The 19,185-nt window shown below is 45.6% G+C and overlaps 2 protein-coding genes across 6 annotated transcripts in view; one reads left to right on the top strand and one right to left on the bottom strand.

The window, feature by feature from the left end:
- Nucleotides 1-3,288, bottom strand: part of PRKAR1B (protein kinase cAMP-dependent type I regulatory subunit beta) — a 158,430-nt gene extending 155,142 nt beyond the window's left edge. The window contains exons 1-2 of one of the 3 annotated variants that reach the window (XM_084818406.1): nucleotides 2,936-3,288; nucleotides 382-585 (exon numbers count right to left, since the gene is read on the bottom strand). In XM_084818406.1, coding sequence (XP_084674532.1) covers nucleotides 382-558 — 177 coding nt within the window. In that variant the 5' untranslated portion in view covers nucleotides 559-585; nucleotides 2,936-3,288. Of the gene's footprint in view, nucleotides 1-381; nucleotides 586-2,698; nucleotides 2,900-2,935 lie in introns of those variants that run through there. The other 2 variants (XM_084818410.1, XM_084818409.1) reach the window with 2 other exon arrangements.
- The window catches only part of DNAAF5 (dynein axonemal assembly factor 5), a 43,765-nt gene continuing 27,337 nt past the window's right edge, over nucleotides 2,758-19,185 (top strand). Inside the window, exons 1-4 of one of the 3 annotated variants that reach the window (XM_084818405.1) lie at nucleotides 2,758-2,897; nucleotides 13,590-13,774; nucleotides 15,966-16,090; nucleotides 17,738-17,853. In XM_084818405.1, coding sequence (XP_084674531.1) covers nucleotides 2,837-2,897; nucleotides 13,590-13,774; nucleotides 15,966-16,090; nucleotides 17,738-17,853 — 487 coding nt within the window. In that variant the 5' untranslated portion in view covers nucleotides 2,758-2,836. Of the gene's footprint in view, nucleotides 2,898-9,166; nucleotides 9,862-13,589; nucleotides 13,775-15,965; nucleotides 16,091-17,737; nucleotides 17,854-19,185 lie in introns of those variants that run through there. The other 2 variants (XM_084818403.1, XM_084818404.1) reach the window with 2 other exon arrangements.

The following is a 19,185-nucleotide window of genomic DNA, read 5'->3' as shown; positions in this document are numbered from 1 at the left end:
ACTGTAACGTACGAAGGAGGAAATGTAAGCATCTCCCCCATATTTTCCCAACCTGGAGCTTAATTATGTCACTACAGAGGAAATTCCCCTTTTGCACATTGTAGCAAAAATTCAAAAAAGAGGCGCAATAGTTCAGTGGTTGAGCATATGTTTGGCACACAGAAGGTCCCAAGTTCAATCCCCAGCATCTCCACGTAGGGCTGGAAAAGACTCGTGTTCGAAACACAGAGGACTACAGCCAGCCAACAAGCAATACAGATCTAGATCGCCCAGTGGGCTGACTTTGTATAAGGCAGCTTCCTAAATTTTTGAAATATCTTGATTCTGTTTTGGTTTTAAATGTGTGCACTTTGCCACTGTAAATACTCAGCAATCACTGACCTTTTCCAGTTTCTCAAAGTGTTCTCGCAAGAACTTCATAGGCCGATCAGGTTTTGCTATACAGAGATTCACGATGCACTCCTTCAGAATCTGCTGGATGTTATGCTTCTGAACATAGAGTTCACATCCCTTCAGGCTCTCATCCTCTTCCACATTGCAGGAGGATGAAGCAGCCATCTTTGTGATTGTAAATGGACAACAAACCTAGGTGAGAAAATGGTGTGATTTTAATGTAGCAAATTCTCCGAAATCTTCATGCACAAAATTGGACAGAAAGCTTTTGAATATTGGGCATCTCCCCTTGATCATTAAAAAAAAAATATATCTATACCTCAACCACATTAAATCATCTATACATATACGTTGTACATGTTAGCATCCAAAAGTCATAGATCATAGAATCATGGGGTTGGAAGGGGCCTATAAGACCCTCGAGTCCAATCCCCTGCTCAGTGCAGGAAGCCTGACTCCCAGGCAGTCTCCCACCCAAGTACTAACCAGGGAGATCAGATGAGATCAGGCACATCCAGCCCTTTGCTCGGACAGTCTTGAACAGCAAGCTAGCCTACTGTGTAGCACTCCTAAAAGCTCAATGTGTTGCAAGTTGTAAGCTCTTCATCAGAGGCTGACAAAAAATGTGACAATCATTTATCTGTGTAATTCTCTCTCACTTGTGCAGCATGGACCCTAAAACAAACCAGCATTTTAAGCATTGCCTCCTGCACTAGACTGGTTTACTTTTAAAGATTTTTGAATGAAAATATTGGGATACTGGTTCACAGGAAGCTGATCTTGAACTGGTGGTTTGGCCTCTTAGCATACTGAATACCCAAAATCAAGTTTCTCTCTGAAGACCAAATGGCAAAGAAATTCCAAAGAAAGCATTCAAATCATTGCATGTAATTCACTGTCTTGTTCTAAATTGTTAACTATGTTCCTCAACATACGTGGTGCTCAGCATAGGTGGTATAGGGAGTTAACACCTCCAAACCTTTATGCATATTTAAGGTCCTAGGTTTCTTTAGCGGGGAAAACTCTCTCAAGAAAACAACATTTGTTAGTGAAAAAATAATAACCCAGATGTGGAAGGTACTTCTCTTCCATCAAAGAAAAACAGTAGAAGACATGAATTAAAGAATCTGTTATTCCTCCAGATAATGTATTTTGGATGCCAAGTTCACACAAAATAAAAGGACATGTGTTTGTCACTGCAACTATTCTGATTATAGCAGTCTTCCCCAACCAGTGGCCATGATGGCTAGGAATGATGGAAGTTGCAGTCCAACACATCTGGAGAGCACCAGATTGGGCAAAGCTGATTTCTAAAGATTTTCAAGCAAAAGAGTATATTTTCAAATGTCACTCTTTAACTGCTTCACCTTCCTTATGGGACCAAGGTTCAAAGGTGTTTTACAGGCTGGGGGAAGACCTGAAATCAGGAGTCTTTGGAAGACTATCCATAAGGTTTCTAAAAGAGAGAAGGTGCTGCATCCTCCACAATCAGGAGGCATGACTTCTGTCAAACTGAATATCCAAATGGCAGAAACCAAATTAATTTTGGAACAGAACTGATTATTAGATCGAAGGCATTGTACAGTCTTAAAGCTGCACAAAGAGCGGAAGCCCAGCCACACACCGATACCCAGGCCTTCCAGTTCCATTTCCAAAATAGTCTTAAATGCGTCTCTCAACCAAGCAATGGCTTTAGCAGTGTGAAGTGACGATTTAGACCAAGCTTCCCTAATCTGGCCCCCCTCCAGATGTGTTAAGATGTGTTAAATAAAATAAATAAAATACATTAGGCTATAACTCCCATCAACCCCGTAAACATTAATGCCTTTCTCAACCAAGCCATGGCTTCAGCAGGGTGAAGTGATGATTTATTTATTTTGTATTTATTACATTTCTATACCGCCAGCCTTCCCCAACCAGGCACCGTCCAGATGCGTTGGACTACAACTCCCATCAACTCCATAGTCTTCAATGCCACTCTCAAACAAGCTATGACTTTAAACAGCGTGAGCAATGATTTAGACGAGCTTTCCCCAGCCCGGCACCCTTCTGGATGCGTTGGGCTGCACATCCCATCAACCACTAGGGTGGATGATGGGAGCTATAGTCCAACACATCCGCAAGGGCGCAGGCCTGAGGAAAGCTGATTTCGACATCACCCGGTGGTTAGGCACGGTTTCCAAATGGGGGCGAGCGATCTCCGACTGCCTTTTTCTACGTCTCCGCTCAAAGCATCCCCCCAGCGCAGCCCGGCCCCCTCTCTGCCTTTCTCACTGGCACCATGGAGGAGGAGGAGATTGCTCACCGCCCCCCCGCCGCCGCCGCCGCCGCCGCCTTCGTCTTCCCCTGCTTCTATCAGCAACAGCCCTTTGCGCCGAATTAAATCTCAGCCATTGTTGCTGGGGGAACGAGCTCCAAAACGCAAGCAAGCCACCCAAGATGGATGGAGAGAGAGAGAGAGAGAGAGAGAGCGAGCGCTCGGAGGAGATGCCCTCCCAAGATCGGTAAGGGAACAAGATGTGCGGGGCCGGAGAATAAATACCTGGGGGTTGCCGGATCAGCGACAAGCCGCGGCACTAGCAACGACCTCTTCCTCTTTTCGCTCCCGTTATTCCGCAGTGCAGCCGCGTCTTCTTCCTCCTATCCGAGCCTCTGGCTGGCTTCTTGTGGATCAACTCCGCCAACTCCTGTTCCCGCGTTCTCAGAAAATCCCCAGCAAATAAGGCCCCCACGCACTCAGCCACCCCCGGATTTCTCTCTCTCCCTCCCTCCCTGCCCCCCCCCCAATGCTTCCCCCCTTGCACAGAAAGCGTTAAGGCTCTGTTGCGCTAGCAGTAGCAGCTTCCACACAGGAAGTCCAGCTGCTGTCAGTCAGAAGCTCAGCCTCTCTTCTGCAGGGAGAAAACACACGCACACGCATATATATATATATATATATATATGGAAGGAACCTGCTCCAGGCCCTGTGGCATGCGGGTGGTTGACACAACAATCCCATACCCACTTACCTGGGAGCAAGTTCCACTGAACTCAGTAGGGAGCAGTGGTGCACAGAACTCAGCCACCTAGGAAATAAACGTAAGTCACTAAAAAGGAACGAGGAGATTCTAGCTAGAACAGCTAGAAGTTGTGCAAGAGAACTGGGGATGCCGGTTGAAAAGAAGGGTGCAAAGGATTCGCAAGGCAGGCGAGCCCAAAAAAGGATTCGCAAGGCAGGCGAGCCCCAAAAAATGTTTACTTATTTACTAGCTAGAACGGCTAGGAGTTGTGCAAGAGAACTGGGATGCCGGCTGAAAAGAAGGTTGCAAAGGATTCGCAAGGCAGGCGAGCCCAAAAAAAGATTCACAAGGCAGGCGAGCCCAAGTAAATGTTTACTTATTTAATGATATTTATGAATTATATTAAAGAAATGTCTAAGTGATGTACAGTATATGTTTCTTAGCAATACACATACACACACAATGTTTTTACAAACCTATACAAGTGAGTTTAAAGGAAAGCAAAATAATACTAAGTACAATAAAATACTACCTACATAAATCATTGCACAGAATCAGTGAAAGTTAATGACTAGTCACCACTGATAGCTTTATGCATACATGATCATTTAGAAATAATCAGTATAATTAAAGTAGAAATACAATACATCTCATCATAGTGAGGAAAACTGACCAGGTGACCTGTGTGACTGTTCAGTCTGCTGCCCAAGCAGTTACTATGGATGGGCAACTTCAAGGTCTCTGCTCTAGCTTCTTATGGTTATCTTTAAACCAGACTTGGACTGGATAGTTCTTCAAATAGAGGACTATCCTCTGTAAAGTAGGGCACCTAGCTGCTCTAATTTCAAAACAGGCAGGAGGGGGCCGGATGAAGTTGCCTATGGAAGCTATCCTAAACCATGGGCATCACAACTCAAAAAAAGCCTTCTCTTGAGTACCTGCTTCCCTTATATCAACAGGTAGCAGGACCCAAAGGAAGGCCTCTGGAAGGGACCTAAGGCCTTGGGGGTGGGGGGAGAATGCAATTCCTGAGACATTATTAGGGATATAATGCATAAATAGAATCTGTAATAAATACAAAGGTTCAACATATGTTAAGCATCAAGCACCACATTACCAAACAAAATATTTCAATTTATTTGATTTGTCTGTCTGTACATTTGTAACTCACCTTTCCACCAAATGATGCTCAAGGTAGAGCATAGCAATAAAATACAGTCAAATACAAAACAATCAAAAAGATAAAAATAAGGCAGGTAAAATTTACTTAATGTTATTTATTTATTAAATTTCTTAATCGCCCATCTGGGTGGTCACCCGGCCACTCTGGGCAATGTACAATAATGCAAACAGTTTAAAAACAATAAAATTACACATTAAAACATCATTTTCTAAAATGTCCCTACCCAACCCCAAATGCCTGCCTGAACAACCAAGTTTTCAACACGTGGTGGAAGATCATTAAAGAGGGGGCATGGCGGAGTTCCCTAGGGAGAGAGTTCCACAGGCTGGGGGCCACCACAGAGAACGCCCTCTCCCTTGTCCCCACCAGCCTAGCTGTCCTGGCTGATGGGACAGAGAGAAGGCCATCCAAGGCTGATCTTGTTGAGTGGCCTGTCTGGTGTTGCTGGAGGCGCTCCTTAAGATAGGCTGGGCCGAAACCATATAGGGTTTTAAAGGTCAAAACCAACGCCTTGAATTGGCCCAGAAAACAACTGGTAACCATTGCAACATGGAGCTGGGGCATTGTGGGAGTTGTAGTCCTTTTTTCTGTCTAAAATTGCATAGGATTGCGCCTTAAGTGTTTTTGTGGTTTTTTCTTAACTAAAAATAAATAAATCATGCTACAATACAGTTCCAGTCAATGGCTTGACTGCACTCAGCAGTCCAGCTGCCTTTCTAGAATGCCCCTGGGAATGTTACATGATGACGTAGCATTCTTGGGGAGCAGGCAGAATATGGCTGCTCTGGTGGGTTCTTGGGCAAGGTTCTTGGGCCTCATTGTTGCCTTTTGTGAACTAGCATGCCCTACAATACACCCTCCCTTGTGGGAAGGACCATAGTCCAGTACTGCAGCACATGCTTTGCATGCAGAAGGTGCCAGGTTCATTAACTGGCATCACAAGTTAAAAGGGATCAAGTAGTTTATATGACAGACCTTTCCCCGAAGCCCTGGAAAGCTGCTGTGTTCTGTTCGGCCTCTGTCGCGATGAGGGCTTAACACTGCTGGGCTCTGGTGAGGTCTATGGGTTGGGTGTTTACCAAGGTTCAGGGCAAGGTAAGTTCGTCAGAGAGATAGGAATTCAGCACCTTGGAAAGCTCTGAGTGGTGCCTAGGCTAAAAACCAGACAAGATGCCTGTATGTTGCTCCAACAAGGAGCAGATCTAGACTGAGCCTTAAGTAGAGATTTGACTTCCTTAAGGTTGGTTGACCCCACCTCCACACTGACTATGGTTTTGTCTCTTAAAGGGGCCTGGTCTGTTTTAGTGCCTCAGGCTGTGACAACATGAGGGTGGCCATAGCATGCTAAACTCTTCATGGCTGGAGCCCTCAGAGTAAGAGGATGGCAACGTGACCCCCTCTGGATGCATGATGGCAGGTCCCTGGGTTCTTCCTGGACAACTGTGTCCTAGAGAGGTGGAAGCCTCGTGATGCCTTTTTGGAACCAAATCCTTTCCCTGAACCGTTCACTCTGGAGCCTCTTCTTCTGAGGATGAGGGATCAGGATCCTCTGAGGACAAGGGATTCTTGTCCACGACATGCCACCAGTCAAAGTATTCAATACTGGGCTACCTAGATGCACAAATACTCTGACTGAGGATAAGGCAGTTTCCTCTGTTCCTAATACTCAATGATTCTGCACTGCTTGTGGAAACACTGTCCGCCATTACTGTCATTCTCATTGAGGATCCCCAAATAAACTTTTAGGGAACCCTGCATTCAATGGAACAGAGTTTGGAAACCAACTGGTTGTACTGTTATATTGTGGTTTTAAGCTTTCATATTTTATATTGTTTTATGCTGCACTCTGTGGCTTTAATTTTTGTGAACTGCCAGAGAGCTTCGGCTAGTGGAAGATAAAAAATAATTTAAAAACTAAAAAAAAAACCCTCAAAAAACCCCCCACTGACATGTCAAGCACCCACAACAGGTACAAGAACAGCATTTCTACAAGTGACTAAAACCACCCTTTGGCTTATCATATGTTGTGTGCATGCATATGGGAATATGTGTAAAAGGAAGGACTCCTTCACACAGTGCGTAAACTATGGAATTTGCTACACAAGATATAGTGATGGCCATCCATTTGGATGGCTTTAAAAGGGAATTAGACAAATTCATGGAGGAGAAGGCTATTGATGGCTACTAGTCCAGATGGCTATATGCTACCTCCAGTATCACAGGCAGTATGCCTCTCAATACCAGTTCCTGGGAAACACAAGCAGGAGGGTGCAATTGCACATATGTCCTGCTTCGTGGGCTTCCCACAGGCATCTGGTTTGCCACTGTGAAAACAGAATGCTGGACTAGAGAAGCTGTTGGTCTGAACCAGCACGGCTCTTCTTATGTTCTTAAAATAGCGTGATATGCTCATACTGCCCAGTTCCAGTAGCAACCTTGCAGCTGTATTCTGAACTAACTGAACTTCCCAGGCCACATTCAAGGCATTGTAGCAGTCCAAATGGGAGGTTACCAGGGTATGGATAATTAAAGTCAGGCTCTCCCTGTCCTAGTAGCGTTGCAGTTTGGAACACTGGTAAAAGGTGCTCCATGTCACAAAGGTGACCTCTCCTCCTCCAATTTCATTTTATTACCATTATTAAATTTCTATACCACCCAATAGCCAAAGCTCTCTGGGCAATTTGCAAAGATTAAAAACCTTAAACATGCAGTATTATACATAATATAAAAACCATTTACATACAAACAGACAGTGCACGCACGCATATGCGCACACACACATATAACTAAGCGATTTTAAACGATTAACAATAAGAAAAATCAGGACCTGATTAAAACACCATCATATGCTGCCAAATAGCTGAGAGTAGAGGAAGCTCTTAACCTGGCACCAAAAAGATAACAATGTTGGCACCAGGCAGGCCTTGTCAGGGAGATCAGTCCAGAATTGGGGGGCCACTACCAAGAAGGCCCTCTCCCTTGTTGCCACCTTCTGGGCCATAGATGATAAGCATAGTATGTGGTAGGTTCATGCCAGGAGAGGCACTCGATCAGGTATTGTGGTCCCAAGCCATGTAGGGCAAAACCTGCACCTTGAACCAGGCTCAGAAACATACAGGCAGCCAGTGCAAGCAGGCCAGAATTGGAGTAATATGTTCGGACTTTCTTGTCCCTGTTATCAATCTGGCAAAGAGGAATCAAGGAGTACCCCAAAACTGCATACCTGATCCATTAGGGCAGGGGTGGGGAACCTGTGGTCCTCCAGATGTTGTTGGACCCAAACTCCCTTCAGCTCCAGCCAGCATGGCCCATGGTAAGGGATGATGGGGTTTGTAGTTCAGCAGTACCTGGGAGGGGCACTGGTTTCCTGCCACTGCTTTACAGAGAGTCCAAACTCCTTTAGAACAGGCTGAACATCACTCACCTGGATAGATAAGTTACTCACCTAACATCACCTCCAGCTTTTCTGGATTGAACTTCAGTTTATTAGCCCTCACCCAATACAGGTTGTTGGGCTCATTTGTAAGTTATGCCACCTCTCCTTAAAGCACATTTATCATCAGCTTATGATGCTCATATTAAATACTGTAAATAAATGCTGGAGGAATAATCATATATATGATTATATTTGTTTTTATTCAGTTAGCTTCCAGAATATATTTTCTTTTTGAGCGAATACTGAATATATCAGAAAAGCATTAAAACAGCAAATCCTCAACTTTTAAACAATTAATTTTATTCATTTATATAGCACCATCAAATTACATGGGGTTTTACAGAGTAACATAAGAAAGAGACAGGTCTTTTCCCTGAGGAGCTTGCAATCTAAAATATCAAAGGTCTTGAACATAGCTGGTGATCCTCACTTTCACCCCCAGACCCAGCAACTGAGCAGTAGCAATGGAATGTGGCAGAATCATGTCAATGCATTCTAGAGTGGCCGGCCAGCTGGGCAACTAATAAATCTAATAATCTAATCAATAAATAATAAATTTCTACGACCAAAACAGTTGTTTGTGGAAGGGGTGTGTGTGTGTTGCAGATATGATTAGAACATGAGATATGGTATTCATCTTTCAGGTTTTATACCTTTTTAGTGATTATGGCTGGGCTACGTAGAATTGCAGTCCTGCTTGGTAGTAAATCTCGTCGTACATAATTCAGAATTCTGCAGCTTTATGTACACTTGCCTGAGGATAAGATCCCTTGAACACAACGGGGCATACTTCTGAATAAACATGCAGGGGCTGGGCTGCAATCCTATGCACACTTTCCTGAGAGCAATCCCAAACCAATACAGCAGCCTTGAGAGGCTTCCACTCTTAAAGGCGGCCCAGAAATAACTCTAGATGGAAAGTAGCCTTCCCTAACCTAGCGCCCTCCAGAGGCTTTGGACTTCAACTCCCATCAGCACCAGCCGGCATGGCAAACGGTCTGGAATGCTGGGAGTTGTAATCCAAAATATCTGGAGGGCACCAGATTGGGGCAGGCTGCTGTATTCGGTAAGGATTGCTCTCAGGTAAGGGTGTATAGGCGCAGCTTTAAAGAGCATCCCTCTGCCTAACCCAGAACTGGCCCTCCCCGAGCCACTTCCTCGCTTTCCGGCCCTGCCGTAAAGCGCCTCGCACGCCGCCGCGAAGAAGCCCCGGCGGCCGCCGCGAAGACCCGGGCGAGCCCTTAGCAACGGGCCTAGCGGCCTTTCCTCCCTTAGCAACGGGGCCCAAAGCATGGCCGACGAGGAAGGGGCCATCGGCGACCACCACCCGCGGGTGGCCGAGGTCAGCCAGGCGCTGGCCCGGCACCTGAGCGGCCTGCAGGACGAGTCGCGGCAGGCGCGCCTGCGGGCCTTGGCCGGCATCCGGGAGACGGTGCTGGAGCAGCGCCTCTCGCCGCCCGTGCTGCAGGAGGTCTTCGGCAAGGTGCTGCTCCGGCCGCTGACGGGCTGCCTGGTGGCCGACCCGGCCGAGCGCTGCCGGGAGCTGGCGCTGGAGCTGACCCGCCACGGCCTGAGCCGGGGGAACCGGCCGGCCCAGGCCCTGCCCTTCCTGATGCCGGCGCTGGCGCGGCGCCTCTGCCTGCCGCAGGGCGACGGCGAGGCGTGCGAGGAGCTCCGCCTCGGCCTCCTGCAGCTCCTCGGCCTCCTGCTCGAGGCGTGCGACGGCGACGCCCTGGCGCCTTACCTGCCCGAGGTGGTGCGCGTCCTGCGCAGCGCCCTGCTCGACCCCTACCCGCAGGCCAAGCGCGAAGGCTGCGCGGGCCTCGCCGCCTGCGCCAAGGCCGTGCCAGGTGCGCCCCGGGGAGGGCGCGGCGGCGGCGGCGGCGGGGAGGGGCAGGAACGGGGCGGCGAGCGCAGAGCCGGCCCGCGGGAGAACGTGGCCCTCGCCCGCTGGGGCTGGGCCGTGGCGCCAAAGCCCGGGGGGGGGGGCAGGCTGGGCTCCAACGTGAGCCCTCCTTTGAGTAGACCTACTGACATGAGTGCGACTTATGTGAGCCGTAAGTCATGACTCACTTAAGGCCCCGCCGTTTCAGTGGGTCTACGCTAAGTAGAACTTGCGTTGGATTTTACCCCCCAGTGACCACCCAGACAGTGGCAGTGGTTGAGGGTATCGGGGCAGCAGAAGCAAACGCCCATTTCGTGCCTGTCGTCATAATGGTGCTGTGGCTGAAGTGGGCTTCAAGGACAAAACCGCACATGCTCAGAGGATATATATGTAGAGAGAAAAGGGGGAGCGGGGTGGGTGTGAAGCGGCACAACAGCAAAGCAGCAAGGAGGCTCTGGATCCCCCCCCCCCCCCGGAACATTGCAGCTGCTGTTGAGAGCAGAAGCCAAAATGTGTAGCGCTACATATATTTTGAATTACACTGTTAGTCTACCTAGAGAGAGAGAGAGATGCAATGGGGCACAACAGCAAAGCAACAAGGAGGCTGTGGATCCCCCATGAATGCAGTCAGTCTTAAGTTAAAATATATACGAAAGGTAGACTAACAACAGAGCAATTTCAAAATATATTTAGAGCTAAATGATTCGGCTTCCACCCTCATCAGTAGCTGTGATGTTAAACTGGTATATGTAATCAGAGTTGGTAAACAGTTTTGTTGTTGTTCTCAGGGTTGGCATCAAGGGTTGGGATCTGCCCCACATCCCAAGAGGGGCGCACTGACAAGAGCCCCCTGAACTTGCTCCTCCTCTTCACCATTGCAACCTGCTTGTTCACCTGCCTCTCGCCGTGGCCCAGACAACAGTAGTGGTAAGGAGGAGAAGCAGGAGATGCCACGGCCTGCTTGCTCACTGGCTCTTTTCCTGCCAAGCAAGCAAGTGGGAGCAATGATGGGAAAGAGGAGGAGGAGCAAGAGCAGCTGGGGACAATGGAGGTGGGAAGGTAGACCCAACTGAGGGAGGGGGCCCATGGAGGTGTCTTGCCCAATGACCCTCAAAAACATGGAGCTGGCAGGGCATTAGAAGCATACTCCATTTTATTCTTTCAGTCAGGATGGTCTTATGATTTAAGTGAGTTTAATATACAAAATGGCACATGCTCAGAGAGAGTGTGTGTGTGTGTGTGTGTGTGTATGTATGTATATATGTGTATATATATATATATATATATATATAAAATCAGAGTTGGTAAAAAGTTTTGTTGCTCTAACGTATCAGAAATGTAGAAGCAGCTGTAAGACATGGGATGGTGGTGAAGAGAAATGTTCATTGTGTGCTTCACAACTGAAGTAAGACATGTGGCCGTCTAAAGGGGCCTCCATTAGACTATGAAGTCCAGGATATGAAATGACCTAGCTGCACCACTGGCCCTAGCCACGCTAACAAAGGCAAGAGCAGTAGCTCAGTGGTTCAGGTGCTGACCAGACCCAGACTTCCTGAGCATTATTCAGAAAAGTAGTTGCATCCTGTGCCCTCTAACTGTGCTCTGGGACCCTGATGCTTCTCATGGCTGAGTTGGGATTTAAATCAGGTCTAGTGGCTTCACCCTGCTTTCCCCAGCCTGGCACCCTTCAGATGTGTTGGACTACAACTCTCATCATCCCCAGCCAGCATGGCCATTGGAGTGGTAGTTGTAGTCCAACGCATCTGGAGAGCGCCAGTTTGAGAAAGCCTGGGCCAACCGTTGCACCAGATTGGCTCTCTAAAATGAAAGGGTGGGAGGAATCAGCAAGTCAAGCTTCTCACAACATGGAAATCAAGGGATAAAAGCATGGCGGAGAGAGAGAAGAGAGCTGCAAGATGCTCTGAGCAAGCATGTTTCAAGCTTTGCAACTCTTCTGCATGGGCATCTAAGCCTTGCCAGAGGACCAGGAGAGGGAGAAGAAGCCCACAGCTGGGGCTGCTTTGATACCTTTCTTCAGAAAACATAACCTCTGTGTGGGAAGGGGCATATGACCCCAAGGGAAGTAGCTAACTCCACCCCCCACCCATTACTGGATCCCTATCGTTCATGGAAGGAAAGGTAATTTGCTTCATGTATACATTATACCTGAATCATAAACTGAAAATTAAAATAAGTCTGCAACACTGCTTGCTTGAAAATTTCTAGGGGAGTGGTCATGTTAGTCTGTTATAGCAAAAACAACAGAAAGTCTTATAGCACCTTAAAAGACTAGCAAATATATGGTGGCATAAGCTTTCATGGACACAGCCCACTTCATCCGATGGATGAAGTGTTATCCCCAGTTGGCAGATTTATATAAGTGAGGTGAAAGGGAATTGAAATGCAGAAAGTACAGACAGTGATAATTACCTTAACAGTGGCCATTCACAAAACAGTTATTGGGTGATAACAAGGACATCCATGCACTGTGGAGAGTTGATTACTACGTAGTGTGATGGTAAATCTTTATCCCTGTTCAAAGCACAGGAGATAGAGTTGAATCTTTTGATGAACTGTAGTTCAGCAGTTTTGTGCTGAAATCTGTCTTTGAAGCTTTGTTCAAGAGTGGCCACTTTAAAGTCAGTGACAGAGTGTACAGGAGGTTGAAGTGTTCCCCTACTGGTTTTTGATGCCAGATTTGCATCCATTTATTCTTTTACATAGAAACTGGCCTCTTCATCCTATGTAAAGTGCGATGGGGCATTGCTGGCAATCGATTGAATCTATCACATTGGAAGTTGAGTAGGTGTACAAACATCACCAAAATCAATAAGATTAAGAGAAAATATGTTTAGGTCTGAAACATTAATGTGAAATACACTGCTATTTTAAATCTGTGGGATAAAGCTCTGTCTCACACACACACACAGTTGCTGTTGCCCTTTCTGGAATGCCAAAATTTCTTCTAGTGCCACCATGGCAGCAAGTGCAGAAAAGAGTAATTAAATTTAAAAAAATTATTGTTACCCTGCTTTTCTGTCCACAGGCACACCCAAAGCAGCTTAGAGCGCAATCCTATGCATATCCAGACAGAAAAAAGTCCCACAATTCCCATGCTGGCTGGGGAATTCTGGGAGTTGTGGGACTTGTTCTTGTTGAAACATGCATAGGATTGTGCCTTTTCAGACTTAAGAGCAATGGGGGGGTGAAGCATCTGGGGGGTCAGATATGACAAAAGTTTATAAAATTATGCATGGCGTGAAGAGATAAATTTGTCTCCTTCTCTCTTAATACCAAGGACAGTGCCAGGTTTCAGGGGACCCTTAGAAAAGTGCCCTCAATACTCCCATCCCCAAGTGGTGACAGTCCCCTCTCCCCAGCAGCGACAGCAGACCCATCCCTGCATGCCCCAGGCTGAGTGTCAAGTGTTAGTCAGAGGAGGTCCAGCAGCAGGGGAGATAACCCCCTGGCGGCTTTGAGAGAAGTGCCCGGGGCCACAAACTGGACTTCCTGCTGTGCTAGGAGTTGTAGTCAAACGCATCTGGATTACATCTAGTTGGGGAAGCCTGCTCTAAAATCTTTCTCTCTTCACTTTCCTGTTCGTTCTGTGCACATTTATACAGCAGTGTACACGTCCAGCTGCAGTAGTTCATAAAGCACATAACTGAGTTTTTCTTTATTTTCTCCTGCCAGAACATTTTCACCTGCAGTCGGAAAGCTTGATTAATCCCTTAATGCAAGCAATTTCCCACCAACACTATAGAGTCCGTGTTGCTGTCATTCAGGCCACAGGAGCAGTGATACAATTCGGCAATGTGAAGTCTTTGGATGATGTGCTTTCTCACCTAGCCCAGCGGTGTTTTGATGACATCCCACAGGTAGAGTTATTTGGCTATTTTTGGTTTGACAAAAGTGGGGCACTAACCATTCAGGAAGGACAGCCAGTGGCATACACACACACCCCCATCGTTGGTGGCTCATAAGTAATGGAATGAATGGCTGACAGCAGCTGCATGGCCAGGTGTGGCCTGTTTCCTGGGTGCCCCATGACCAATCAAGCAGATAAAAGGCCTGGAGGTGGTTCTGAGTGTTACATTTGCATTTGGTAGCTGTTCACTGGAACTCCCAACATGAGGTCCAAAGAGGTGTCCATGTGAGTGAAGGAGGCCATCATTAGGCTGAGGAAACAACATAAACCAATCAGAGAGATAGCAAAAACATTGGGAGTGGCCAACACAACAGTTTGGAACATCCTGAAAAAGAAGGAATTAAGTGGCAAGCTCAGCAACAGCAAAAGGCCTGGAAGACCATGGAAGACAACTAAAGTGGATGACCGCAGAATTCTGCTCGTGGTAAAGAGGAACCCTTTCACAACATCAAGCCAGGTCAAGAACGCTCTTGAGGTAGGCATGTCACTGTCAACATCTACAGTCAAGAGACAGCTTTATGAATGTAAATACAGAGGCTCCACAACAAGGTGCAAACCACTGGTAACGCTCAAGAATAGACAGGCCAGATTAGCCTTTGCCAGCAAACACCTAAAAAAGCCTGCCCAGTTCTGGAATAAGATTCTTTGGACTGATGAAACCAAGATTAACTTGCACCAGAATGATGGGAAGAGAAAAGTATGGAGAAAGAAAGGAACAGCTCATGATCCAAAGCATACCACATCATCTGTCAAACATGGTGGAGGCAGTGTTATGGCATGGGCATGCATGGCTGCCAAAGGAACCAGGTCACTGGTGTTTATTGATGACCTGACCGCTGATAAAAGCAGCAGGATGAATTCTGAGGTGTATAGGGCTATACTTTCTGCTCAGATTCAGCCGAATGCTGCCAAACTGATAGGACGCCGCTTCATATTGCAGATGGATAATGACCCAAAACATACAGCAAAAGCTACCCCAGAGTTTCTCAAGGCAACGTTCTTCAATGGCCAAGTCAGTCACCTGATCTCAACCCAGTAGAGCATGCTTTTCACTTCCTGAAGACAAGACTGAAGGCACAAAGACCCACAAACAAGCAGCAGCTGAAGGCAGCTGCAGTCAAGGCCTGGCAAAGCATCTCGAGGGAGGAAACTCAGCATTTGGTCATGTCCATGGGTTCCAGACTTCAGGCAGTCATTGACTGCAAAGGATTTTCATCCAGGTATTAAAGGCGATCCTTAAGTTTGAAATGATGTTGGTTTGTTCCATTACTTATGAGCCACCAACAATGGGTGTGTGTGTATGCCACTGGCTGTCTTTCCTGAATGGTTAGTGCCCCACTTTTGTCCAACCCCTTGAATTACAGCTGAAAGTCCTGACTTCGCTCCCATCTGGGTGTGTTTCCTTTCAACTTCAATGTGGTGGTGTACAGAGGCCAATTGCCAAAACAGGTATCCTTGTTCCAATATTTCTGGCCCTGACTGTGTGTGATATCGATGGTATGGTATTCTTGTGAATCTGTTAGGTTCTCTGTTATATGTTGTAAGACAGTAGTTTTGCTGTACAATAAAGGATTGGTTTGATTTGATAGAAATGTAATAAATCAGAAGCACAGAGCTCTTTGGATCCTAGCCCTTGCTTGAAAGAAATCCTCTTTGACTTCAGTGGAACATACTTCCAAGTTAGAGAATTGATGGGACTAGCCAAGCTTTGATGCAGGTATGTTGCCTTAATATAGTAATGGAGGACAGACCTAGCCCTGTAATAGACTGTTGAATGAAACTCTGTGTGGAATGTTAAAAAATGATTTTTAAAAATCAGGGAGATTTGTTCTAACAGCAGCAGTATTCAGTATTTATTGAAATCACTGACGCAATTCCAGTCCATTGAGCAATGTAAGATTCAATAGTATGTTTCAACGCCGAACAAGTAATTGTTAGAAATTCCACCTTTGTAAGAGTCAGCCCCCATTTTAGATCAGAGCCTCCATTTTTCATATGTGTTCATGCTTTTTGGTTTTTAGAACCATCTTCAGGCTACATGATTAACTCTCCTCATGGGTTTGTTGTACCATAGCATGTCTTAAAATTGTATGGAAGTAGAATATATAATACAGCTTTTTTTTGTGTGTGGCTTTTTCTAGGTTAGGGAGGCTCTTATCAGTGTCATTGGGGAATGGCTGTTGCACCTGCGGGATCGATATTCTTATTTTCACAAGTTAATCCCTCTGCTGCTCAGTGGCCTTACTGACGAAATACGTGAGAACAAGTAAGCAAAACTCAGCATATACAGTTTACACCATTTATGTGAGACCGTATCCCTATGCAGATGATAGGGTTCATGCCTCTGGGTGGAGAGCAGAGCCACACGGGGCTAACTCCATCCCTGACTTTGCATGCTCCTCCAGACCCAATATATGCACGCATTGTTCTGAATGTCAGCAGAGGGGAAGCCTTTGCACGTACAGCTGTACAACCAGAAAACGTGTTCAGCTGGGATTCCCAACTGTGCAGAAACCAATGAGCGCACTGCTGTACATGCGAAAGCTTCCCTTCTGCAGACATTGGCGTCAGTGCATGGATGTCGGAGGGCAGTGCTGGTGGCTTCCATGGTGGTGGGAGCTGGGTTAGCTGGCATGGCCCCACGGATTCAGTGAATGCATGATTTCTGACATCGTACAAGGCTTTAAATATTGTTAGTAAATAAATAAATTAAAAAAACAAAGTTCACTCAAATAAAATATAGATTCGTAAACTTTACAGAAGGTGCTCTAGCCTATGGTGAATGTTATTGAACTTCTCTGTGTGTAGCAGGGACAAGAATGAGACTATATCTATTTCATGCCCAGCACTGACATTTTATCCCAGGTTTAGGGCATACAGCCTGCACTATTGGTAACATTTAAGGGTAAATATGGCATTCCTTTCCCAGTCAAAAGCCACAGTTCCCTGTACCCAACTGAGACAAAGACCTGGAAGGATTAGGGAGGGGCTTGCCCCAATCCTGGCAAGTGTCCACACTTCAGAGATGGGTCCTTCTTCATACTTTGGACCAGTTTACACATGCAACTACATCATGATCTCTCATCGCTTGATGACTCTAACCTGAATGCATAAACTGCCTCTTTCCACTGAAAAGTTTTGTGTTGGAGTTTGTTTATTATTTATTTGACTTGTATACCACTTACTATATCCCCAAAAATATCTCTTAAGTGGTTTACAAAACAAAGATTAAAATGCATTAAAATACATAATCATAAATACAAAAACAGTTATATTAAAGTTTTATAAATAAAACCAAATTCTCATGCATAAATGACAAACAAACTGGGCAACACAATTATTCAGGAAAGGCATGGATTAAAGAGATGGGTCTTTAACTGGTGCCTAAAGAAGCCACAGTTGGCATCTCCCGAATACCAGGTGGGAGGGCATTCCATAACGTGAGTGCCATTTGGCATTGGCCATATGCAAGGTCTGTCTGTTGTGACTCATTCAAACACACAAACTCACTTGATGAGTGTCATGCTTGCATGTAGCCCTGATGATCTTGGGAAACGCCCTTGTGGTTAGAGATTGCCTCAAAGGTGTGTTGTTTTTTAACATTACCACTTCCAGGTGAATTCAGAAAGAAATATAGGAAGCTGCCATATACTGAGTCACACCATCAGTCCATCTTGCCTAGTATTGTTGACACTGACTGGCAGAGGCTGTCCAAGGTTTCAGGCTGGACTATTCCAGCCATACCTGGAGAAGCCGGGGATCGAACCTGGGACCTTCAGCATGCAAGCAGGTGCTCTACCGCCGAGCCACAGTCCCCTGCCTCTTAGGATTCTAGTTCTTTTAAGTAACCTTTTAAAATATCTTTGCATATGTTGATTATACAGTGTTTGTGATGCTTTTGTTTTACCCTTAGGGAGCTGGCTTTAACTTACTGGAAGAAAGTAGGTTTGCAGTGGGAAAAAGAAAACGAAGATGATATTAAGGATAAACTTGACTTCTGTGCTATGCCATCTTATTATCCTCAAGGATGTGAGTACAGTGGAAAATGCTCAGGATTCAACATGTCTCAAAATGATCTTCCCAAGCCTCTAATGTATAATTATTTGATATGGCGTGTGTGGAGCACTGTGTCTTAAAAAGAAAACTGGAGTAAAGTACAAACTGAAATACTCTAAAACATTTGGAAATGAATACCTTCTTTTTAAAAAAGACATCTTTTAAAAAAAATGCTGTTCTTGTTACATAGAGCTGTTTCTGTTATATAGGTTTACTGGGGCAATGTTAAGACCAACCATTTTCATTAATGGATTTTATGCTATATTTCTGTCATTTATTTATTATTTATACCCCACTTTTTTGGCCCTAAAAAGGACCTCTAACCAGCCTTATGGCTAAACAGCATATTTGATTGATTGAATTAGGCTCTTTGTAACTAGACACCGTCCTCAAGATATTTATTCTAAGGTAGCCCTAGTTCTAAAACCCTAGAACTGGCTTAATTTTTTTAACCTTGTGCTGTTGGTATGCTTGCAATGATACTTCGCTGAGACAAAGCAAATATGTTAGACCTACCAAAATTTAGCCTGTGACATAGATTTCCAAATTCCAAGTTCCGTGGCTGGACACTTTTGATGTGTGGTCGTACAATCCTTTTGAAAGTTTAGCATGAACTGTGAACAGCTCCACATGATAAATGATTTGTGAGTAACGAGGTGATATTTACTGTCCAACTGCTAAAAACATACCACTTGTACAGCACCAAGCATAGTCCTAAGAAATGGCCAATAGGATATTTTATTGCCTGACTCTCTGCTCAGGCATAAAGACAGGAGTAGGGAACCTTTTTCAGGCTGAGAGCTGAACTGGCTCCTGACAAGCATGACCGGGGTCATGTGCTCGCAGTGGGCAGGGCCACATCCCACAGCAGGCGGGGCCACCCCACTACTAGCATGCTGCCGACATACATATCACACACATTGGGCTTCACCTGTCCCTCGCCATCCCGGTCTTGCATCGAGCACGGTTGGCAAAGCCAGCACCGCCTCAGTCTGAAGCTGGCATTGCCTGCTGCTTGAAACAGTTTGGATTTTATCTGCAGAAAACTCTAACAGAACCCGTTTCATTTATTGTTATATCAGGTGTTTTCTCTCCTGTCTTACTCTGGATGCTTGCTTTTATTTTTATATCTTGCTGCTATTTAACTGTTTAAATCTATTGTATTTTAAAATGTATTCTAATGTTTATTAGTATTTATTGTGCATGACGTTGGACTTTTTTTTTTTTAGAAATGTAAAAGCGGGATATATATTTTTGAAATAAAAATAAATAAAATTCTAATAATAGCAGCATTCTTGATAAAAT

This window comes from Heloderma suspectum, chromosome 12 (assembly GCF_057233095.1).
Source record: "Heloderma suspectum isolate Gila_16-S chromosome 12, 16-S_ref, whole genome shotgun sequence".
NCBI lineage: Eukaryota > Metazoa > Chordata > Lepidosauria > Squamata > Helodermatidae > Heloderma > Heloderma suspectum.
Note: the sequence above shows the minus strand (reverse complement) of the source record. Positions and strands in the feature narration are given on the sequence as shown.